Below are 26,025 nucleotides of genomic sequence, written 5' to 3'. Positions count from 1 at the left end.
AGATTGAAATAAGCTGCAGAGAGCTGTAAACTCAGTCAGCTCCATCATGGACACTAGCCTCCCCAGCATCAGGACATCTTCAAGGAGCGGTGCCTCAAAAATGCAGCATCCATTATTAAGGATCCCCATCACCCAGGACATGCCCTCTTCTCATTGCTACCATCAGTAAGGAGGTACAGGAGCCTGAAGACACACACTCATTATTATTATTATTATTATTCAGGAACAGCTTCTTCTCCTCTGCCATCTGATTTCTGAATGAACATTAAACCCATGATCACTACCTCACTACCTTTTTTAATTTCTGTTTTTGCACTATCTATTTAATAGAACTTTTATACATATACAGCATGTCACTCACTTCAATTGTTTGCATGATTTGTCTTTTTTTCCCCTTTCACTTGTGCATCCGGTGTTGGTCTTTTATTTTTTAATTAGGTTCTTTCAGGTTTCTTGCTTTGTGGCTATGTGTAAGCAAACAAACCTCAAGGTTGTATAATTTATACATTCTTTGATAATAAATGTTCTTTGAATCTTTGAATATATATATGTGTGTGTGTGTGTGTGTGTGTTTCTCACTGTAATTCACAGTTTTTATTATTATGTATTGCATTGTACTGCTGCTGCACAACAAGAAGTTTCACAACATATGCTGGAGATACTAAACCTGATTCTGACTCTACTTGTTCAAGCAAATGAGGAGTTGTGTGCTTGTTTTGAAACATCCTGGCAAATTGATGTACAGCTAGCTCCAGACCACTTTCATCAATTTCATTGTTGTGGTCGTGGCTTAAAAATCATCCAAGATTGAAATGGTCAACTTTAGTAATTTTCTTTTAAAATTCTTCACTTTATTTTTAGCTCACATTCTGTCTATACTAATGGACACATAAGTGACTACACATGCTGGAATATGAAGCAACAGAACAATCTGTTGGAGGAACTTAGCAGGTCAAGTAGTAACCGTAGAGAGAAAGAAAATGTTGATATTGCATTTCGAAACCCTGATGGGTTTCTGATGCAGGGTTTGTCCCAAAACTTCAATAACCTGTGGAATTCATTGCCATAGGTGGCTGTGGAGGCCAAATCACTAGATATATTTAGGCAAAGATTGATAGATTCCTGATTAATCAGGGCATGAAAGGATATGGAGAGAAGGCAGGAGATTGGGGCTGAGAGGAAAATGGATCAGCAAAGATGAAACAGCAGAGCAGACTCGATGGGCGAAATTTAATTCTGCTCCTGTATCTTATGGTCTTATGATCTTAATTCACTTCCTCCCACAGATGGTGTTTGGCTTTCTGAGTTTCACCAGCAGCTTGATTTTTCTGTCCATAACAAGGCATTTCAACAAGATTATTTATATAAGACCCATCCTTCAGCAACTTTTTAGCCTCTCAGTTTGGGTTTATTTGAATCCTGCATCGGCACTTTCTTTCCCAAATGTTGGTGCTGACGATTGCCCCACTGTCTTCATTATTGGTCATGTTTGTTTCTGTTATAAACCTACTGCCTTATTTAATTTAAAATGTCACACCTTTGAATAAGGGTGATTTGTAGAGAATGTATGTACCAAAGAAAATATTAACTTCTACTTGTTCTGATACGTTGGAGAAGCTGTGAATTTTGTCAAATTGAACACAACCAACAGTTACCTAGTGATCCTTGACTGGAATTATGTTCGGAAAGTTCAGCACCTCCATTTCTCTTGTATCGAACAGCAAATCCAAACAGAGAAAGGCGTTCCTGCCACAAAAGACAAGGATTGAAGCCAGAAGTGCTTTAGTATTGTATGCTCCTTCGTATGTGAGCAACTGACACATTTGTATTCTCACAATGATTATACAATCCAAATATACTTCCATCAGAAAGAACTTCCCATACTGCAGGTACATCCTTGCACTGTGAAAATTAATGCCATATCACACACTAATAGTATGTAAGCCAGCAATGTTATGCCACGCAATATCACACAAACACACTCCCACTCTGCTAATTCACTCCCAAACCGCAGAATACTGTCATTCCAATTACACATTTTTCTCTATTCCGTCTTTCTCTGACTCCTTCATCATCTGAACTTTTATAGTCCGTGTCTCTCTTGGATTATGAGGCTATCAAAATTATGGCCTTCACCCTGCTTTGTGCAGCTAGATCCTGGACTTCCTGTCAGATCACCGACAGCTGGTAAGAGTGGGCTCCCTCTCCTGTGTCCCTCTGACCCTCAACACAGGAGCCTCCCAGGGCTGTGTCCTAAGCCCCCTCCTTTATTCTCTGTATACCCGTGACTGTGTCACCACCCACAGCTCCAATCTGCTAATTAAATTTGCAGATGATATTACATTGACTGGCCTTATTTCAAATAATAACGAGGTAGCCTACAGAGAAGAAGTCATCACTCTGACCCAGTGGTGTCAAGAAAACAACCTCTCCCTCAATGTCACAAAAACAAAGCAGCTGGTTGTGGACTGTAGGAGGAATGGAGACAGGCTCATCTCTATAGACATCAATGGATCTGGGGTTGGGAGGGTGACCATTTTCAAATTCCTCAGTATATACATCATCGAGGATCTAACTTGGTCCGTACATACCAACTGTGTCGTGAAAAAAACACAGCAGCACCTCTTTTATCTCAGAGAGTTGAAGTTCGGCACGAGTCCCCAAATCATAAGGTTTTTTCTACAGGGGCACAATTAAGAACATCCTGACTGGCTGTATCACTGCTGGCATGGGGATTGGCTTCCCTCAATCAGAGGGCTCTGCAGAGAGCAGTGTGGACAGCCCAGTGCATCTGTCGACGTAATCTTCCCACTATTCAGGACATTTACAAAGACAGGTGCATAAAAAGGACCTGAAATATCATGGGGATCTAAGTCACTCCAACCACAAACTGTTCCAGCCGCTACCATTCTGAGAAAAGGTACCGCAACATTAAAGCCAGGACCTACAGGCTCTGGGACAGCTTTTTCCACCAACCCATCAGACTGATTAATTCATGCTGACACAATTGTATTTCTAAGCTACATTGACTGTTCTATTGTGTATCTTGCTGTACATACTATTTATTACAAATTACTATAATTTGCACATTGCACATTCAGATGGAGATGTAACGTAAAGATTATTACTCCTCATGTATGTGAAGGATGTAAGAAATAAAGTCAATTCAATTCAATGCAGGGAAGATATGTTACCCACTCTCACCCCACAGTTCCATTTCTACTTCTGCCTCTCACTCTCTCATTATCTACATTCTATCTGAACAGAGGAATTTTCAATTTCTCTTTAACCATCTATTTGTTGGTTCTTTTGGAATTCCTGATGTACCTGCCTTTGTTTTCCATCACTCTCCCTGGTCCTGCTCTCTGCTGACCTTCATTCTTCCCTTTGAGTTCACTTCACCTGTCTCTCCACACTCTTTCACACTCTATCTCAAAGGGTGGGATTTCACTTCATGCCATAGTGTGAAATGACCGAGAAAGGTATAGGATTTTGTCCTTATATTACCCTTAAGTTTCATTATTAATATCGTACAAAGGGGTAGAGATAAAATATCAATTGTTTAAAAGTAATTGAACACAAAAGTGCAGAAACAGGCCCTTCAGCCGATCTATTCCATGCCAAACGATTAATCTACCTAGTCCCATCGGCCTGACCAAGACCACAGCCCTCCTTACCCCTGCCATCCATGTGCCTATCCAAATTTCTCTTAAATGTTGAAACCGACCTGCATCCACCATTTGCGCTGACAGCTCATTCTACTCTCATCACCCTCTGAGTGAAGAAGATCCCCCTCACGTTCCCCTTAAAGATTTTATCTTTCATCCTCAACCCAAGTCCTCTGGTTGTAGTCCTACGCAACCTCAGTGGAAAAAGCTGCTTACATTTAACTATCTATACTCCTCGTAATTTTGTATACCTCTATCAAATCTCCCCTCTGTCTTCTATATATATGTACATACATATATTATTCAAGGAATAAAGTGCTAACCCATTCAAACTTTCCCTATAACTTAGGTCCTCAAGTCCTAGCAACATCCTTATAAATTTCCTCTGCAGTCATATTTTACATCTTTCTTGCAGGTAGGTAACCAAAACTACACGTTACCAGAATCAGAATGAGGTTTATTATCACCGGCATGTGTCATGAAATTTGTTAACTTTGCAGCAGCATTTCAATGTAATACATAATATAGGTGTCCCGCTTGGTGGCGCAATAATATCAGTGCCGGACTCCGGAGCAAAGGTTCCCGAGTTCCAATCCAAGTCGGGTTGAGCGTCAAGCTAGCAACTCGGCCTCGTAAAAACAAGAATAGCTTGCTATGGAAACACCATCATGACAGTGCCCCGATAACTCCACTGCTGAGATAAGGGCTATTCTTCTTCTTCTACATAATATATGAAGAAGAAAAAAAATAAGCAAATCAATTACAGTAAGTATAGAATAGATTAGAATAGTGTAAAAACAGAAATAGTATATATTTTTAAAAAGTGAGATAGTGTTCATGGGTTCAATATCCATTTAGGAATTGTATGGCAGAGGGGAATAAGCTACTCCTGAATCACCGAGTGTGTGCCTTCAGGATTCTGCACCTCCTTTCTGATGGTAACAATGAGAAGAGGGTACGTCCTGGTTGATGAGGTCCTTAATAATGGATGTCGCCTTTCTGAGGCACCACTCCTTGAAGATGTCTTGAGTGTTATGGAGTCTAGTACCCAAGATGGAGCTGACCAATTTTACGAATTTCTGTAGATTCTTTTGGTCCTGTATGGTAGCCCTCCCCGCACACCATACCAGACAGCAATGCAGCCTGTCAGAATGCTCCTGTGGTACATCTACAGAAGTTTTCAAATGTTTCAGTTGACAAACCAAATCTCTTCAAACTCCAAATGAAATATAGCCAGTGTCTCGCCTTTATAGCTGCATCAATATGTTGGGACCAGGTTAGATCCTCAGAGATCTTGACACCCAGGAACTTGAAATTGCTCACTCTCTCCACTTCTGGTCCCTCTATGGTATGCGTTCCATAGTCTTACCCTTTCTGAAGTCCACAATCAGCTCTTTTGTTTTACTGACATTGAGTACAAGGTTATTGCTGCGACACCACTCAGCTAGCTGGTATTTCTCGCTCCTGTACGCCCTCTCATCTCCATCTGAGATTCTACCAATAATGGTTGTACCATGAGCAAATTTATAGATGCCATTTGAGCTATACCTAGCCACACACCCTTGACGTGCATGCCAGTGTTGATCGTCACCGAGGAGGAGATATTATCACCAATCCACAGAGACTGTGGTCTTCCAGTTAGGGAGTAGAGGATCCAACAGCTGAGGGAGGTACAGAGGCCCAGGTTCTGTAACTTATCAATCAGGATTGTGGGAATGATGGCATTAAATGCTGAGCTCTTGTCAATGAACAGCATCCTGACTATGACAGAACAGATTGGCAATGCTAATTCTCCTGCTAACCTTGCCACTTTGCCCGGTTAGTCACCCCTCTTCGTTCTGTCCCTGGTCTAGTTTCCTCAGTAGTTCACACAACTTTGCCCTCCCATTCTGCAATTCTTGGGAGTTCAGCATTTACACACCCCATCAGCAAAACAATCGCTAGCTTGGCTAATCAAAACAATCCCTTCAGTTAATGTGCTCTTACTGGTTTATAACTCATAAAAATGAGGATTCTAGACACAGACATTCCAAACAATTTCATTTATTTTTACTCACACCGGTTTATTTCCATTGGTTTGTAGACTGCAGAACGGTCCCAAAAGACCCAAGGGCCAGCTTGGGGCATCCTAAATTAATGCCTGGGTTAAACAGGCAACACCACCGGTGGGGAGACAATATCCTTTTATATTCATCTGAGCATGTGGGTTTAACTAAGGCATTTGTTGTGGAATAAAACTATAACTGTAGGATGTTAGAATCCCTGTTTAAAATATTCCAGTTCTGCATCTGAAGTAATTATTATGGTCTGGTCACTTGATTATCATTCCCACACCCCCCCCCCCGCAGACAATTAGTAGAATTCCTTGGTCCTTCTAGGCCAGGAAGTGACAGATTTAAACCCTCAGTCAGACTTTGCTAGAGAGATATGGAGGTTGGAGTTGATGTTTAGTGGGTAGTTATATTGGAAAATTAAAGACAAAGTGTGTCGTGGGGAAAGCCTCTGCATATTTGTAATTTTTTGTTCATACATGTTTGTTTTGAATTTGTCTATTTGTAAATATTTTTCTTCTTCACAACCTTTGGGCAGTTTTTGCACTTTTTCCACCTGGCACCTTTGCACTTTGTGTTGTTGCAACTTACTAACCGGTGACCCTCATCAGACATGCTTACCTGCACCTGATTGTCCAGGTGTGACACTGAAAGAGGTGCTTGTATTGTGCATATAATCTAAGGGTGTGTGAAGAGCCATTGAGATTGCATCTGCTGTAGATCTGTTGTGGCGATAGGCAAATTGCAGTAGGTCCAGGTCCTTGCTGAAGCAGGAGTTCATTCTAGTCCTGACCAACCTCTCAAAGCATTTCTTCACCGTAGATGTGAGTGCTACTGAGCAATAATCATTCAGGCAGCTCATGCTACTCTTCTTAGACACTGCTATAATTGTTGCCTTTTTGAAGCAGGTGGGAACTTACAACTGTAGCAGTGAGAGGTTCAAAATGTCCTTAAATATTCCCGCCAGGGACTTCCGGTTGGCAGCCATATGGAGTAGTCGCAGAGAACGGGCGCTCCATCCTACTTTTTATCTTCACACTCCTTCTTCCCCCTTTTCTCATACCACGCTGTTGAACTTCTTGCTCTTCCCCCTGCCTGCGACTATGCTCGCTTCACAATAACCTCAAAGAGTACTAAATCCAGGAAAAAAGACGATTCAGCGGCTGGCTTAATAGTAGAGGCTATCTCCACGCTACTAGACCAACACCATGAGGCGTTAGCGACCGAATTTAAATCTTCTTTCAGCCTGCTGGAAACAAAACTCAACCAAATCCAATGCAAAGTGGAGGACCACAGCCAACACCTACCCTCTCTCGAGCTCACTACGGACGACCTGTGCCAGTGCGTCAGTGAGCTGGAAAACATCTGCTCCAGCTTATGTGAAAACAATATCAAGCTAATGGCTAAAGTTACTGACCTGGAGGGCCGGAGCAGGCTGCAGAACCTACGCACCCTGGGCCTGCGGAATCTATTGAAGGCGGGTGTCCTACTGAATTTTTTTCCAGTCTGCTTTGTGAGATCTTCGGGAAGGAGATGCTCCCATTCCTGCTGGAGATTGATAGCAGCTAAACCAGCCCCAGGACAGAGACCGCGCCCGGTCATTCTTCGCCTGCACCGCTACCAGATTAAAGATCTCCTGGTTAGAGAGCCCCGGCAGAGGGGGAAGCTAGAACACCACGACCAGCAGATTCGGGTTGTGGAGGACTACTCTCCCGAAGTTTTGAGCCTGCGAGCCGAGTACAGAGAAGTAATGATGGAGCTATACAACTGAGGACCCAGGCCTTCCCTACTATACCCTGCACGGCTCCGTATCACACCTCCCGGTGGTGACAAGAAGTAGCTATGCTCGTTAGACGAAGCATGGAAATGTATCGACAGCCTCCCCACTACACCGAATTCTTCATAAACTACTTTTCTCCCATACCCTCTGCCAGGTAATGTTAGTGGTGCTTGGATAGCGAGGTCTGGTCTGACTTGGCCAGGTTAGGTACTGACTACTACGATAAGTGGAACAATATTCACTCTGACTGCTCTCTCAAGAGAGTATTTCCTTTTACCTCCAATTCAGTGAACTCTACAACCTTGTGTGGGAAGAGCACTGGGTGAAGTCTGTTTATTTTTTAAATTTTTTTTCAACTATCAGTTTATATTTCTGTCCTATGGTTCATTTTTCAGAGCCATGTTTAATAAACTTTGGGGGAATTGTTTTGTCTCTCACTAAGCACAATGTCAGTTTAGGAGTGTTAAATGCTTACTGTTTCCTTTAAGTATCAATAATGGAGTTGAAGATGACACTACGAATGGCAGGAAGTTGTACTGTTGGATGACTATTGTTCTTAAGAGCTTGCTGCTATGCTCTCTGGCAGCTGTCTTGTTGTGAGTTGGGTGGGGGTGGGGGGAGAGTACTCCATTGCCAGTACTGTTTTAAGAACCCTTAGTAGTCCTTGTTATACAGGATTTATTTCTGTCCTGTTTCTCTTTGCTTTACATTTTTGCCTCAGTGCTGATACCTGAAATCTTGACATTGCTTATGCCTATCAACCTGTATCTCTTTTAAAGAAGAATGGTTAGTTCGTTAAATTTTGTGAGCTGGAATGTCAAGGGGCTGAATCACCCTGTTAAAAGAAGGAAGATGTTCTCACATTTCAAACAGTTTAATACAGCAATTGCATTTCTACAAGAAACACACATTCGCAGTTCTGACAATTCCCGTTTTATGTCACAATGGGCGGGGCAGCACTTCCATTCCACTTTTCAGACTAAAGCCGGGGGGGGGGGTCTTAATTCTCATAAATCAAAACGTTCCGTTTGAGCTCCACAATACAATATCAGATACAAACGGCCATTTTGCCATTGTCTTGGGGAAATTACATAATACATTGGTAGTATTGGCTAACATATATGCTCCTAACTCGGACAATGTGGACTTCTTTGAACGTTTTTTTACTGTTCTGCCTGATCAGAGATCACACTCTCTCATACTAGGTGGAGACTTCAACCAACACACATAAAAGTTGCTGGTGAACGCAGCAGGCCAGGCAGCATTTCTAGGAAGAGGTACAGTCGACATTTCGGGCCGAGACCCTTCGTCAGGACTAACTGAAAGAAGAGCTAGTAAGAGATTTGAAAGTGGGAGGGGGAGGGGGAGATCTGAAATGATAGGAGAAGACAGGAGGGGGAGGGATGGAGCCAAGAGCTGGACAGTTTCGGATCTCCCCCAACCCCTCCCACTTTCAAATCTCTTACTAGCTCTTCTTTCAGTTAGTCCTGACAAAGGGTCTCAGCCCTAAACGTCAACTGTACCTCTTCCTGGAGTTGCTGTCTGGCCTGCTGCGTTCACCAGCAACTTTGATGTGTGTTGCTTCCAATAATTTACCCACTATTGATGTCAGGTTCACTGGGCCTATAATTTCCTGGATTATTCTTAAGAGTTTTTCTTAAACAACGGAACAACATTAACTATCCTCCTGCACCTCACCATGGCTAAGGATGATTTAAATATCTCTGTGTGGGTCTTGGCAATTTCTGCACTATCCTCTCACAGGGTCTGACGGAACATCTTGTCAGACTCTGGGAATTTATCCACCCTAATTTGCCTCAAGACAGCAAATACCCGCTCTTCTGTAATCTGTATATAATCCATGACCTCATTGTTGCTTTGCCTCACTTCTATAGATTTTGTGTCCATCTCCTGAGTAAATAAGATGCAAAAAATCCATTTAAGATCTCCTCTATCTCTTTCAGCTTCATGCATAGATGACCACTTTGATCTTCCAGAGGACCAATTTTGTTGTTTGCTGTCCTTTTGCTCTTAATATATCTGTAGAAGCCCGTGGAATTCCCCTTCACTTTGTCTGCTAAAGCAACCTTATTTTAGCCTTCCTGATTTTCTTCTAAAGTATCCTCTTGCCTATTGGCATACAGAGTGGAATAGGCCCATCTGGCTCTTCGATCCTCACTGCCCAGCAATCCCCAATTTAACCCTAGCCTAATCACAGGACAATTTACAACGACCGATTAACCTACCATCTGGGTACGTCTTTGGACTGTGGGAGGAAACCCACAGGGAGAATGTACAAACTCCTTACAGACAGCGGTAGGAATTGAACCTGGGTGGCTGGTACTGTAAAGTGTTGTGCTAACCACTACGCTACCATGTTGCCCCTCCTCAAGTGTCTCATTTGCTCCTTTCTGCCTATACCTACTATGCTCATCCTTCTTATTCTTTACCAGCGCCTCACTATCTCTCAAAAAGCAAGGTTCACTAAACCTGTTAACCTTGCTTTTTTATTCTGACAATACGCTATGCAATTGTACTCAAGTCTTTTGTAGTGTGCTCTCCCATTTCTCAGCTCTCTATAACTTTTCAATAGCAGGTAAATGAAGTTGGAATACAGCCATGATTTAAGACTATTGGAAAGGCTTGAAGGGTTGAACGGCCTCCTCTCATTCGTGTGTGAACCAGAGATCCTAGACAGAATAGAGAGTGGCTCATGAGTTTGGTCAAGTTGCAGCTCTCAGGTTGGTGCTGAGACGTGAATGTAAGCACATTACAGAGATAGTTTAGCTTGATACCTAACCTGTTTGGTAACTAGCTTGGGTGTGTTTTATTCTGCAACTGGATGCCCGAAATAGCTGTCTCCTTCACCTCCTCTAATATCCCCTATTTCAATTAATACATGTTAAAAGATTTAAAAGGCTTGCTGCTGCTGTGATCAGGTCAAGGAAAATGTTTTAGTTTAATTTAGATAAGTTCTTTTTTGCAATGACTTACTCAATGAAGTTCAGATCTTATCATTATTGTGTGCAGTTTGGTCACACCGTTACAGAAAGGATGTATGGAAAAGGTGCAGAAAACCTTCACCAGAAGATAATAGATATAAGGCGAGGTTGGACAAACTTGAATTGTTTTCTCTAGAGCACTGGAGGCTCACAGGAGACCTGATAGAAATTTACAGTATAACATTATGAGAAGTATAAACACAAGAGATTTACAGGTGCTGGAATTCCAGAACACACACGAAATGCTAGAGGAATTCAGCAGGTCAGGTAGCTTCTATGGAGAATAATTAACAGCCAACATCTTGGGCTGAGACCCTTCATCAGGGTTGAAAAGGAAGGGGGAAGAAGCCAGAATTAGGAGGTGGGCAGAAGGGGGAAGATTACAAACTGGAAGGTGACAGGTGAGGAGGAAGGTAGGTGGATAGAGGAAGTGGGGATGAAGTGAAAAGTTGGGAGCTGATAGGCAGAAGAGATAAAAAGCTGAAGGAGGAGGAATCTGATAGGAGAGGAGCATGCACCATAGAAGAAAGTGAAGACAGAGGAACACCAGAGGGAGATGGTGGACAGGTGAGGAGGATAGGACGGACAGTCAGAATCTTTGTCCCAGGGTAGAAAGTCAAATATGAGAGAATATACAGTTAATGGGGGGTGGGGGGGGGGAGTTTAAAGAAGATGTGTGTGGCAGGTCTTTTTTAAACATACTGTATAGTGGTGATATAGTGGCATCAGTGCCAGACTTCGGGACGAAAGGTGCCGAGTTCGAATCTAGCCGGCTCCCCTGCATGCTTTCCATCCGTGCTGGGTTACGAGCTGGTAATCTCTTTGGAAACTCACCCAGCAGAAGGCAATGGCAAACCACTGATGTAACTTGCCTCGTACGTGGTCCACTTCAGAGAGGCGTGGAGGGAAATCGTCCGCTAACCGGAGAAACTCTGGATGCAATGTACCTTTCTTTTCCTTTTTGTATAGTGGTAGGTGCATGGAAGGCACTGGCAGGGGTAGTCATGGAAGCAGATAGGATATCAGCTTTCAAGAGGCGTTTAGATAGGCACATTGAATTGAATTGACCTTATTACTTACATCCTTCATATACAAGAGGAGTAAAAATCTTAACGTTACGTCACCATCTAAATGTGCAATGTGCCATTTATAGTCATTTATAATACATATTATGAACAACAGGACAGTCAATATCACATAGAAATACAACTGTATCAACATGAATTAATCAGTCTGATGGCCTGGTGGAAGAAACTGTCCCGGAGCCTGTTAGTCCTGGCTTTCATGCTGTGGTATCGTTTCCCAGATGGTAGCAGCTGGAACAGTTTGTGGTTGGGATGACTCAGTCCCCAGTGATCCTTCGGGCCCTTTTTTACACACCTATCTTTGAAAATGTCCTGAATAGTGGGAAGTTCACATCTACAGATGTGCTGGGCTGTCTGCAACACTCTCTGCAGAGTTCTGCGATTGAGGGCAGTACAGTTCCCATACCAGGCAGTGTTGCAGCCAGTCAAGAAGCTCTCAACAGTGTAGAAAGCTCTTAGGATTTGGGGGCCCATACCAAACTTCTTCAACTGTCTGAGGTGAAAGAGGCACTGTTATGTCTTTTTCACCATACAGCCGGTATGCACACGGTATTGGGGGTAAGGTATTGGTGTGGGTGGAGAATTGGTTAGCAGACAGGAAGCAAAGAGTGGGAATAAACGGGACCTTTTCAGAATGGCAGGCGGTGACTAGTGGGGTACCGCAAGGCTCAGTGCTGGGACCCCAGTTGTTTACAATATATATTAATGACTTGGATGAGGGAATTAAATGCAGCATCTCCAAGTTTGCGGATGACACGAAGCTGGGTGGCAGTGTTAGCAGTGGGGAGGATGCTGAGAGGATGCAGGGTGACTTGGATAGGTTGGGTGAGTGGGCAAATTCATGGCAGATGCAATTTAATGTGGATAAATGTGAAGTTATCCACTTTGGTGGCAAAAATAGGAAAACAGATTATTATCTGAATGGTGGCCGATTAGGAAAAGGGGAGGTGCAACGAGACCTGGGTGTCATTATACACCAGTCATTGAAAGTGGGCATGCAGGTACAGCAGGCGGTGAAAAAGGCGAATGGTATGCTGGCATTTATAGCGAGAGGATTCGAGTACAGGAGCAGGGAGGTACTACTGCAGTTGTACAAGGCCTTGGTGAGACCACACCTGGAGTATTGTGTGCAGTTTTGGTCCCCGAATCTGAGGAAAGACATCTTTGCCATAGAGGGAGTACAAAGAAGGTTCACCAGATTGATTCCTGGGATGGCGGGACTTTCATATGAAGAAAGACCGGATGAATTGGGCTTGTACTCGTTGGAATTTAGAAGATTGAGGGGGGATCTGATTGAAACGTATAAGATCCTAAAGGGATTGGACAGGCTAGATGCAGGAAGATTGTTCCCGATGTTGGGGAAGTCCAGAACGAGGGGTCACAGTTTGAGGATAGAGGGGAAGCCTTTTAGGACCGAGATTAGGAAAAACTTCTTCACACAGAGAGTGGTGAATCTGTGGAATTCTCTGCCACAGGAAACTGTTGAGGCCAGTTCATTGGCTATATTTAAGAGGGAGTTAGATATGGCCCTTGTGGCTACGGGGGTCAGGGGGTATGGAGGGAAGGCTGGGGCGGGGTTCTGAGTTGGATGATCAGCCATGATCATAATAAATGGCGGTGCAGGCTCAAAGGGCCGAATGGCCTACTCCTGCACCTATTTTCTATGTTTCTATGTTTCTATGCACAGACCACATGAGAACCTCAGTGATGTGTAAGCCGAGGAACTTAAAGCTGTTCACCCTCTCAACCCCAGATCCATCGATGACAATAGGGGTTAGCCTGTCTCCATTCCTCCTGTAGTCCACAACCAGCTCCTTTGTTTTTGAAACACTGAAGGAGAGGTTATTTTCTTGACACCATTGTGTCAGGGTGATGACTTCTTCTCTGTAGGCTGCCCCATTATTACTTGAGAATATGAGGGAATGGGGGGGAATATGGATCATGGAATATGGATCGCAGGTAGGAGAGATTTTAGTTTAATTAAGCATTGTGTATGGTGCAGACATTGTGGGATAAAGGACCATTCCTATTCTGTGTTCTGTTATGTTCTGTGATCACTCCCTTAAGTATCTCCAAAACATACAAGAGATGACAGTCAAGACAACTTTAAAGCTCAAGTATCAGAGAGTTTAAAGTACCTGTACTTTCACCCTCTGAGCTTCTTCCGCCATCTTCTTTCCAGCATTTATTCTCTTTTTGAAGTCATGTTTCTGGATGTAAGACAAACAAAAGTATGCCAAGTTCTCGTTATACAGGTTCACAATCCCTTATCTGAAATCCTTGCAAATGCACGTGTAACCAGTACGAGCGCTGAGCCACAACTGACATCTGGCGGCCTCTGCTCGTGCTGCCTCGTCACACCTAAGTGACGTCAGCTGTTGGCGAAAAAAACTGCGGTTTTCAGAGCTTTTTGGATTTCAGAATTTCGGATAAAGGAATAGCACATGTACTTGGGGGGGTTAATGGAAAACATTTCAAATTAGCTCCTCTCATTTATACCCAATCCACTCCCCCAAATTAACATAAATATGCCCTACAGTATTCTAAAGGAAATAATAAGGATATTTAAATGTTTAAATAGTGAAAAGGAAGTGACATTATCTCACAAGCTATTTCTTTTGAAGCTTATAATCAGAGATAGGTTTTGAAATCGCAAGATTATTGTTCCTTTTTGCACCTTGTGGTGCATTAGGCAGCATATTTTATCATTTCCTTAACTTTTTTTATGAGGCCAAGTTGCAAGCTCAACGCTCAACCCAGCATGGATGAAAAACCTGCAAGAGCCAGCTGGATTCGAACCCAGGACCATTTGCCTTGAAGTCCAGTGCTGACGCCACTACACCACAGTAGGGTAAAATCACAAGATGCTGCTGTGTAAACAAATACAGCTGTCCATCAAAATTACAGACGTCTCAAGTCAAGTTTTCTGTCACCTAACTATATACCACACATGAAGACAAAGTTTCTCTAGACCAGGGTGTAAAGCACAGTAGTACACATAACACACAATAATTTAGGAAAGTAAGGATAAAATCTACAGATGAATTACGTATAAATAAACAAACTAATGTGCATACATTAAATATTGTCAGGTACAGAACAACCAGTGACACTTTGAATGTGATGCGAAGGGGAATTCAGAAGTCTAACGGCCTGAGGGAAGAAGCTGTTTCCTATCTTATGCACACTACGTCCACACTACGCCGGATAATTTTGAAAACGCCGGTTTTGTGTAAAAACTACGTGCGTACACACTAAGCGTTCTTCAAAGTATCTCTGTCCACACTAACACGGATATTTAGGCGAATCTCCTCTACCGGGCATGCGCAGGACACACACAGAAAACAAGTGAAGAGGAAACGGTATACTTAGTGCGCATTTGTCCAGTTACAGAGTAGAAAAACTTCAAAGGAATTGCTCTTGGCTCTTGCACAGGAGGACTTAAAACTGAAATGAAAAAACAAATACTGGAGCGTATGGAGGCAACCGACAGGGAGTTCACGGACAGTATGACCCAGTTGACGACGAACATTGAAAAACTAACTAACTCTGTTGCATTAATAAAGCACCTTGTTAAATGTATAAAACATGTCTGCATCAGTGTTATCTTGTATTTCCATACAATGTTACATTAGGCTGTTACACATCTATTGTCAGAGAAGTACTTGCATAAGTAGGTAAACCACCTTCATACAAGCAAGGACACAAAACAGGGCAAAGTGAGTATACTTATTTACTCAGTAAGCTATGGGTCAAAGTATTTGGTGAGTACATTTCTAACTCTTCTGGCTTCAGTCTCGTTGCCGTCTGTTCTGAAATTGTTTGGTTATGTGGGGGATTGCGTTCAAGAAAACAACAAAATGCTACGCTGCGGCCGTCTGTTCCGGCACGTCATGACAGCGTTCTTAAATAGTTAAAAAAGCTCACTTTACAATTTCACTCTCGCACCGTTCACACCGACTGCGCGTTATAACAGCCATATGGCAGTGCTTGCGCAGTACCAAGCAGAAGCAGAAAAAGCATTGTTGTTGTGGTGTTGTCATGACAGCGTTTTTAAATCTCTCCGTTTACCCCGTACACACTACAATGGATATTAGGCGTTTTCAGATTTATTCACTCTGGAGACCATTTCTGAAAATCTCCGTTTTCAGGGGATGAAGACGCCACTTTAATGTGGACGGAGGGTCAAGAAAAAGCTTCGTTTTCAAAATTATCCGGCGTAGTGTGGACGTAGCCTCAGTCTCCTGCCTGATTGTAGAAAGCCAAAGAGGATGGGTGAGACTCTTAATATATCTAAGGGCCCTGTGTACACAGCACTCCTGATAAGTGCTCCTGATGCTCACTGTTCCCATAACAGATGGAGATGCAACTTGTCAGGACACTCTCAGTGGTGTTCCTATAAAATTCAGGAAACATGTGGGGGTTGGGCGAACCTCATTTGCCTCATTCATTGCCTTATTCAAAGAGCTGATATTGAGGGACCAGCTGAGGTCATCTGTGGCATGAACTCCCAGGAACTTAGTGCACTTAACTCTCTCTATGTGGCAGTCATTATGTATCTGTAACTGATCATCATATCTGTATAATAACTTGTTTTTCAATGTGTGCAAGTATGTAGACATATTTGCTAGTTTGGGGAATGTAGGTCATATGTATGCAGATCCATAGGCAGCAAATCAACAGATAACAAAAACTGAGTGAAAAAATAGGCTGGATTATTATTATAAAAGTCTTTTTCTGTTCAACAAATAATGCATATGTATATGTGTCATATTATACAATCAATAAAATGTCTTAAAGCATTTCAAAATCAAAATGAAACTAAAAGCAATACTCTTCTGAAAGTAGGATGTACTTTAACCCATGCCTGCTATATAGAATGTAGGCAGACCACTTCATGCTTGCCCTTTCACTGTTGTGATGACGCGGTCCAACTTATGCTGGCCATCAGTTGCACACGTTGGGCTGTTGGTTGGACACATTGGCATGAAGCTAACAACATGAGTCATCAGCTCAGGTTAAAATCCACCTGCAATTCTTGGAATGACTGGAGCCACTGTTAGGAGTGGTGAATCTGACTTGGGATCACTAACAAATACCTAACACATGGGACTCCAAAGCTTTCAGATGCTGTGCTGTATATTTTGGTAGAAGAACTGAAATGAAGAAGAATTTATGAAGAATTCGCCAGACACAAACTCTGAAGGTAGTGAAGCAGAGAGTCATAGAGGCCAATGCCAAGAGCCATGGACCTGAATGTCGTACCCTGAGAAGTTTAGTAACTTCACAAGTGTCACACTCAATGAATGCATCTTCAAGTGATATATCCGTGAGGCCCTTCATTGGTCGAGGTCATCCACAGATGTTGCGTCCTGGCTGTCTACGTGGTACATAAACCAGAGCAGTATGATAGGGAGAGCAAGCTGTTGTCCATGCAGCAGGCTCCCCCTCTCCACGCACCTAACAAACCAAAAGGAACGGCAGAGACCAATACAGGAGTTGTCAGTGTTACGTACCCCGTAACTGGGTTGCCAAACCAGCAGAAATGGATCACTCAGTTGGAGTCTGGAGTACTAGAACTAAGAAAGTTTTATTAAAGAAACAAGCAACACAGTAATCGAAAGGATAATAAATGCAACAGTTCAGCGATGATAAACACACATGTGCACAGAATTAAGATAACAGCATCAATCAAGCTCTATCGTTGTCTAGGGGGTAAATGACCAAATTTCAAAATGACTCAAAGTTCAGTCCAGTTCAGTTCGCAGTAATCGTTGCCATGGCGAGGGACAACGTGGGGGGAGAGAGAGAGAACAGGAACAACTGATCATTCAGAACACTGCTTCACTCACAGACCGGCGAGATTGCTCACAAGCAACTTTTTGGGCGGGTCCTTGGTGATGTCACCTGAGGTCACCGACTGTGACCCCTCCTCCAGATGCGGTCGATCCTCTGCAGTGAACCCGGCACCCAGGCAAGGGCGGACACACATCGGGTTCCCGCTGATCGTACCTTTCCACCCTTGTCGTTGTCTGGCACTTCTCACCCACTCGTGAGAGGCGCACCGCTTCCAGGGTCTCGTTACCTCGGGTGGCGTGTGTGTCTGTCTTAGCGAACCTGTCCCTTTTTATCCCCCTGCTGGGGTATCGCCTGTCCATCACTTCAAACAGTTCAGGGTTCAAAGGGGGAGCCGCTCCAGACAGCTCTCTTTCTCCCACGTCCCTTCATTACACATCTCCAGACGCTGCTCCATTGTTCCTTATCTCTCCTTCCCCTGAGGGCAGGTGGCAGACCAACTGCTGATGTCACTGATGCTAACCCAGGCCAGCAAACATCTTAATTTTATGTGTATTCTCGTAACATCAGTCAGCACTGAAATCAACGTAGGACTGCCTTAGGGACTCCAGCTATGTTTTTATCCTCAAGATTTACCTCCAAAGCCTTCCCCATAAGTGGGTATAGCCGCAAGGCAGCGGAGGTTTGAGATCAAAGTTTTCCTTTTCCTAGCTGAGCTGCCAACCACGGCTGATGAGCCCTATCTGCCTGAAGCAACAAGTTTTAAAGTACCAGTAACATACCTTTGCCCCTACTAATTATCAGTAGAAATGGTTCCACCGGGCTTAGTAGCTAAGCCGCACATGAAGGTCAGGAACTGGACTTGTTTGTCAGAACACAAACGAGAAAATTTGCAGGTGCTGGAAACCAAAGTATTACACAGAAAATGATGGAGGAGCTCAGCAGGCCAGGCAGCATCAATGGAAAAGAGTAAACAGTCGTTTCAGGCTGAGACCCTTGGTTGTCAGGGGCAGTGGTGCAGTGCTAGCCAGAGCGCATCCGGCACCTCTTTAAGAAAAAAGCCAAAAAAAACAAGCTAATTAATTAGGTGCTACCCAGGGTGATTTGAGTAACTCAGAAATTGCTGATCTCCTGGGATTTTTACACACAACAGACTCTGGGGTTTACAAAGAATGGTGCCAAAAACAAAAAAAATCCTGCGAGTGGATTTAACAAGATGTTTTTGCTCACAGAACAGCCTTTTCTTCGGCTTTTTTTTTAAGAGCTGCTGGACGCGCTCCAGCTAGCACTGCAACCCTGGTCAGGGGCTATTTGAGACACATACCATTGGGAGAATTTAATAGTTAACAGGAGCATATCCCCATTAACACCCCCAGCTACAACTATTGCAAGTCTATGACTTGCAATACTACTCAAAAACAATATTCAGCTCACAATGCCCAATACTCACTATCAATTAGGATTTTGATCTAACATCTATATGGTGCAATTCACCCTCATACATTTAGTACTACACAAACCTCAAGATCACATTTCACAACTTGCAAATGCTGTCAATTTTTCAGTGGTGACAGCTAGTTCACCCAGCTTGATTACCCCATCATTTGCAAGACAAGGTGGTACGCGATTTGAAGCCAGCCAATGAGATGGGAACAGGTGTATTGAACATAAAATATAGCAAGGTGTAGCACAGTCCAGGCCCTTCAGCCCACAATGTTGTGCTGACCTTTTTTTATTTTTTATTTTAGAACTATAGCACGCAACAGGCCCTTCTGGCGCAACGAACCACACTGCCCAGCAACCCATCTATTTAATCCTAGTCCGATCGCAGGACAATTTACAATGATCTTTTCATTGCCAACTGCCCACGGGACATCAACTGTCTCCACTCCATCACTTCTCTCTGCAACTCCAACCTTACTCCTTCTGAATGCTCTGCTCTCCACTTCCTCCACACTAATCCTAACCTCATCATCATAATCCGCAGAAAAGAAGGGGGGAGGATAGTGCTGTCATAGTCTGGCGGACTGACCTTTACCTTGCTGAGGCCCAGCAACAACTGTCAGACACCTCCACTTACTTATTTCTCGAACAAAACCCCACTAAGGAGCACCAGGCCATTGTCTCCCACACCTTCACTGAATTTATTAACTCTGGGGATCTCCCATCCACTGCCACTAACCTCATGGTTCCCTCACACCTTCTGTTTCTACCTCCTATCCTAGGTCCACAAGCCTGCCCATCCAGGTAGATCCATTGTTTCAGCTTGTTCTCGTCCCACTAAACTCATATCTGCATACCTCAACTCAGTTTTATCTCCCCCTGGTTCGGTCTCTTCCTACCTACATCCGTGACATTTCATACACTCTGGATCTTATCAATTATTTCAAGTTCCCTGGCCCCGAGCCTCTTATTTTCACCATGGATGTCCAGTCCCTATACACCTCCATCCTCCACCAGGAAGGCCTCAAAGCTCTCCCTTTCTTTCTGGACACCAGGTCCAACCAGTTCCCCTCTACCACCACCCTCCTCCGACTGGCGGAACTTGTCCTCACTCTCAATAATTTCTCCTTTGGCTCCTCCCACTTCCTTAAACAAAGGGTGTAGCCATAGGTACTCACAGGGGTCCTAGTTATGGCGGCCTTTTTGTCAGCTGCGTGGAACAGTGTATGTTACAAGCCTACACTAGGGTTACTCCCCAATTTCTCCTACGCTACATCAAAAACTGCACTGGTGCTGGTTCCTGCACCCATGTGGAGCTTGTTGACTTAATCAATTTTGGTTCCAACTTCCACCCTGCCCTCAAATTTACCTGGTCCATTTCCAAAAGCTTCCCTCCTCTTTCGCAATCTCTCTGTCTCTATCTCTGGAGACAGGTTGTCTACTGATGTCTATTATAAACCCACTGACTCTCATAGCTACTTCTTCCCACCTCATTACTTGTAAAAGTGCCATCTCTTTCTCTCAATTCCTCCGTCTCCGCCGCACCTGCTCTCAGGATGAGGCTCTTCATTTCAGTATGATGGAGATGTCCTCCTTCTTCAAAGAAATGGGCTTCCCTTCCACCACCATCAACGCTACCCTCAACCACATCTCGTTCATTTCACACACGTTTGCCCTCACCCCATCCTCTCGCCACCCCACCAGTGATAGGATTCCTCAAGTCCTCACCTACCACCCCACCAGCCTTGGCGTCCAACACATAATTCTCTGTAACTTCTGCCATCTCCAATGGGATTCCACCACCAAGCACATCTTTCCCTCCTACACCCACCCCAACTTTCTGCTTTCCGCAGGGATCGCTCCCTAGGCAACTCCCTTGTCCATTCATCCCTCTCCACTGATCTCCCTACACCTCCTTCCTCACTACCATTCAGTGCCCCAAACAGTCCTTCCAGATGAATCAACCTGTGAGTCTTCTGGGGTCATCTACTGTATCAGATGCTCCCGGTATGGCCTCCTGTATATCGATAAGACCCAACGTAGATTGGGAGACCACTTCGTCAAGCACCTAAGCTCCATCCACCAGAAAAAGCCGGCTCTCTCAGTGGCCATCCATTTTAATTCCACTTCCCATTACCATTCTGACATGTCAGTACATGGTCTCCTCTACTGTTGGAATTAGGCCACACTCAGGTTGGAGTAGCAACACCTTATATTTCGTCTGGGTAGCCTCCAACCTGATGGCACAAACATTGATTTCTCGAACTTCCGATAATGGCCACCACCCCCACCCTTTCACCATTCTCCATCCCCTTTTCTCTCTTTCACTTTATCTCCTTGCCTGCACTCTCTGGTGCTCCTCCCCTTTTTCTTTCTTTCATGACCTTCTGTACTCTCCTATCAGATTCCCCCTTCTCCAGCCCTGTATTTATTTCACTAATCAATTTTCCAGCTCTTTACTTCACCCCTCCTCCTCCCAGTTTCACCAATCATCTGTGTTTCTTCCTCCCCTCCCCCACCTTCTAACTCTGACTCTCATCTTATTTTTCTTGAGTCCTGATGAAGGGTCTCGGCCCGAAACATCAACTGTACTCCTTTCCATATAGACGGTGGGAGAAAACCGAAGCACCCGGAGGAAACATACGCTTTCATAGGAAGGATGTACAAACATCTTACAATGGTATTGAAATTGAACTCTGACACCCTGAGCTATAATAGTGTCGAGCTACAGCAGTGCCCCCTTAAACCTACTCTAAGATCAATCTAACTCTTCCCTCCCACATAGCCCTCAATTTTGCTATCATTATGTGCCTATCTAAAAGTTTCTTAAATACCCATAAAGTACCTGCCTCTACCACTACCTCTGGCAGGTTGTTCCACGTACACACCACTTTCTGTGCAAAAAAACCTTACCTCTGACATCCTCACTATACTTACTTCCAATCACCTTAAGATTATGCCCTGTTGTATTAGCCATTCCCACCCTAGGACATATCTCTGGCTGTCCACTCGATCTATGTCTCTTATCATCTTGTACACCACTATCACGTCACTTCTAATCTTCCTTCTCTCCAAAGAGAAAAGTCCTAGCTCAGTCAACCTTTCCTCATAAGACATGCTCTTTAATCCAGACAGCATTCCGGTACCCATGTGGAGGAGAAGTTACTAGTTTTCACTGAGATTATTACCAGAGGCAGACAGTGGGAAATGGAGGGGCTGCAGTGGTTCTGAAGCTATTAATGATGCTCTCATGCCCAATTTTCCTTCTCAGATTCCATTTCCCCTTCACAGTCCCAAGGCATTTTGTGCTGGCTTGGCAAGCATATTTTACTTCCATTGCAACCTTTTACCACCTCGGGAATTTTACTTCAAATTGGTCAGTCAGTTCTGCACCACTTCACTCTCACAACCAACAGCTCAAATAACAATACTTTCTGTAATAAATGATGACGAAAGAGAGGCTGGATTCACGGATGGAAGACCGTGGCCACAACTGGCCTTGAACCACAGAAGGGGCAAGCTTGCTAGAAAACATGGAGGCAGATCATACCTTAAAGTGGGGGAGTGGTTCTGTAGAGAACCAGAACCCATCTACCATTTCCTTTTCAACATGTCTTTGATTTCTAGCCTGCCTACTGCTCTGCCACTGAACTTAGCACTGAATCCAGGCATGAAGTTCTGACACACTACGCTGGAGAACTGGACACACTTCTTTCCTGGCCCATCAACATTTACAGCAGCCATGGCTTGAGTACTTAACATGCCTCCATTCAGTGGATCATTAACCAGAATATAAGTGAAGATGGAGACAAGAGACTGCTAACGCTGGAATCCACAGGGTTCTGATGCAGGATTTCAACCCAAAATGCTGACAATTCTTTTCCACTCACAGATGCTGTTCAATCCACTGAGTTCCTTCAGCAGGCTCATACAAAATGCTGGAGGAACTCAGCAGGTCATACACCTTCTATGGAGGGAAATGAACATTCAAAGTTTCATGCAACCCTTCATCAGGCTCAGCCTGAAACATCGACTGTACTCTTTTCCATAGATGCTGCCTGGCCTGCTGAGTTCCTCCAGCATTTTGTGTGTGTTGCTTGGATTTCCAGCATCTGCAGATTTTCTCTTGTTTGTGATTCAATGTTTCATATTGAGGCCCTTCAACAGACCTGATGAAGGATCTCAACCAGAAGTATTCACTGTTATTTACACTCTACAGATGCTGCCTGACCTACTGAGTTCCTCCAGTATTTTATGTGTACTGCTCCATATTTCTAACATCTGCAGAAACTCTCTTGACCTCCAGCACACTGCTGATTATTCATGATACAAAATATTCACAGCTTCTTTTCTTTATTTTAATTAATATTATTGGCTTAATTTACTTATGTGGGTAGTGGGTAGTGGCTCCATATGTGACTACTACAGGGCATGAAGACCCTGCCTTACACGAGTCCTGGGCTCAGCGAGCTCCGGCTGACAGTACCCGGTATGGGCCCCTATCCAGGGTTATGGATTCCACTGCCTTGTGGGTATCTTCAGGAGAAGAGAAGGCTAAGGAGTAAACCCTACACAAATCCAGAGTGGAGCCCCTAAGGCGGTTGGATGACGTATTATGTCACCTCCCGGCAGCTCCTACAGCCAAGCTGATGCCAAATGTACTGCTTTGCCTTCCTTTGGACCACATCCTCAAGGCCAAGAGGGGGATCTTGATGTCTGGGCAGCCCAGGATCTCCATATTCATCCCCCAAGTCTGCACCCCAGAGAGGTCACTCCGGTACTGCTGCAAAGCAGCAAAACCAACATGGGAGGCAGCAGTTACGAGTTATAAGTCCAACCTGATTGGTGTAAGGTACGGGCGCTACGGGTTGCCTCCGACGGTGGAGGAGGTCATTGCATCTCACTGATCAGCTACCGCCCACCTCCATCCGGGCAGCCCCCGGACAACAGGGTGCTGACTCGCCACTGTCTGCCTGCTTCATTAGGTGCTTAGAGCTTAGATTTGCATCCAAAAGCAGACAGCTATAACTGCACCAGGCAAACCACAAAGAAAGAAGAAACCACCAGTCATGCAGCTGGCCACCTGGAACATTAGGACCATGTGCCCTGGCCTCTCAGACGACCTGCAGCAGAACAACCACAGCAGGGAAAAAAGCAATCATTGACTCTCAGCTGAGGAGGCTGGACATCGACATAGCAGCAATGCAAGGGACCAGGCTTGCTGCAGATGGCATGTTGCGGGAGAGGGACTATACCTTCTTTTGGCAGGGCAGACCACCTGAGGAACCCCGACTGCATGGCACCGGCCTTGCTGTCAAGAACAGCCTGCTATCCATGATAGTTCTTCCCACCGGCAGGTCAGAATGCATCCTTTCCCTCAGCCTTTCAACGTCGTCTGGTAAAGTGAACATCTTGAGTGTCTACGCTCCAACGCTAGGCTCACCTCAAGAAACAAAAGATCAGTTTTACGAGGACCTCGACGCTACCATCAGCAAAATATCAGAATCTGAACACATCATTCTGCTTGGTGATTCCAATACTAGAGTCGGATCTGACCACAGCTCATGGCCAGACTGCCTCAGACGCTTCAGCATTGGCAAGATGAACGACAATGGCCAGAGACCGTTGGAGCTTTGCTCCTATCGCAAGCTGTGCATCACCAACACATCCTTCAGGACAGAGCCTTCCATAAAGTCTCCTGGAGACACCCAAGGTTCGGACACTGGCATCAGCTGGACATGATCATCACCAGAAGAGCTGCCCTCAACAGTGTGCTTCTAACACGCAGCTTACACAGTGCAGACTGTGACTCGGACCATTCCATGGTGTGCAGCAAAGTCCCACTGAAACCAAAGAAGATCCACCACACCAAGCAGAAAGGATGTCCACGCATCAACACCACTAAGGCAGTGAACCCAGAACTTCACACGAAACTCAACGACCAAATGGAACAGGCTTTCAAAGCAAATACAGCCACAACCATGGAGGAGAGGTGGCAATTCATTTGTGACACCATCTACAACACCGCCATGTCATCCCTCGGGAAGAAGGAGAGGAAAAACCAAGATTGGTTTGAATCTCACCTGTCTGAGATGGAACCTGTCATCGATGCCAAGAGAGAAGCTCTGATCAACTACAAAAGAGACTCATCAGAAAAGAATCTCACTGCACTGAGAATGGCATGAAACAATGCTCAAAGGACAGCTAGACGCTGCGCAATTGACTACTGGCAGAACCTGTGCCAGAACATCCAGACCTGCGCCGACAATGGCAATGTTCAAGGCATGTATGAGGGAATGAAGAAAGCCTTCGGGCCCACCGCTAGCAAGATCGCTCCGTTGAAGTCCAAGGACGGTGAAGTCATCAAAGCCCGTGCCAAGCAGATGGAGAGGTGGGCCGAGCACTACCAGAACCTGTACTCTACTGAGAACATGGTCACTGAGTCAGCCCTTGCCAATATCCCTGCCCTACCTGTCATGCAAGGTCTGAACCTACCCCCAACAGAGGAAGAACTCAGCAAGGTCATCGACTCACTTGCTCACAGGGCACCAGGCAAAGACAGCATCCCTGAAGAAGTGATCCAGTGCGGGAAACCAGTGCTCCCAAGCCATCTTCACGAGCTGCTCTGCCAGTGCTGGGAGGAGGAATCAGGTCACCTAGACATGCGAGACGCAAACATCATCACATTGTTCAAGAATAAGGGAGACCGCAACGACTATAACAATTACAGAGGCATATTCCTGCTCAACATCATTGGCAAGGTGCTTGCCCGAGTGGTTCTGAAGTGACTGCAGACACTGGCAGAACGTGTCTACCCTGAGTCCCAGTGTGGCTTCAGAGCAGAGAGATCCACTATCGACATGATCTTCTCACTCAGGCAGCTACAGGAGAAGAGCCGGGAACAGAGACAGCCTTTGTATGCTGCCTTTATCGATCTGACCAAGGCTTTCGATCTAGTTAGCAGAAGGGGCCTCTTCGCACTCCTGAAGAAGATCAGATGCCCTTCAAAGCTGCTGAGTCTCATCGCCTCTTTCCACGACGGCATGCAGGGGACAGTACAACTCAATGGATCATCCTCAGAGCCCTTCCCCATCCAAAGTGGAGTGAAGCAGGGTTGCGTCCTTGCCCCGACGATCTTCGGGATCTTCTTCTCCCTCGTACTGTTGTACGCTTTCAGGACATCTGATGACGGAGTGTACC

At 44.7% G+C, this 26,025-nt stretch overlaps 1 protein-coding gene across 1 annotated transcript in view; it reads right to left on the bottom strand.

Annotated features, from left to right (window-relative positions):
* Positions 1 to 26,025, bottom strand: part of LOC134347330 (zinc finger CW-type PWWP domain protein 1-like) — a 78,555-nt gene that overhangs the window by 4,015 nt on the left and 48,515 nt on the right. The window contains exons 8-9 of the mRNA XM_063049726.1: positions 13,725 to 13,796; positions 1,656 to 1,746 (exon numbers count right to left, since the gene is read on the bottom strand). Coding sequence (XP_062905796.1) covers positions 1,656 to 1,746; positions 13,725 to 13,796 — 163 coding nt within the window. The remainder of the gene's footprint in view (positions 1 to 1,655; positions 1,747 to 13,724; positions 13,797 to 26,025) is intronic.

The sequence above is a fragment of the Mobula hypostoma genome, chromosome 5 (genome assembly GCF_963921235.1).
Source record: "Mobula hypostoma chromosome 5, sMobHyp1.1, whole genome shotgun sequence".
Lineage (NCBI taxonomy): Eukaryota > Metazoa > Chordata > Chondrichthyes > Myliobatiformes > Myliobatidae > Mobula > Mobula hypostoma.
The sequence above is the reverse complement of the archived record's forward strand: the minus strand, read 5'-3'. Positions and strand labels throughout refer to the sequence as shown.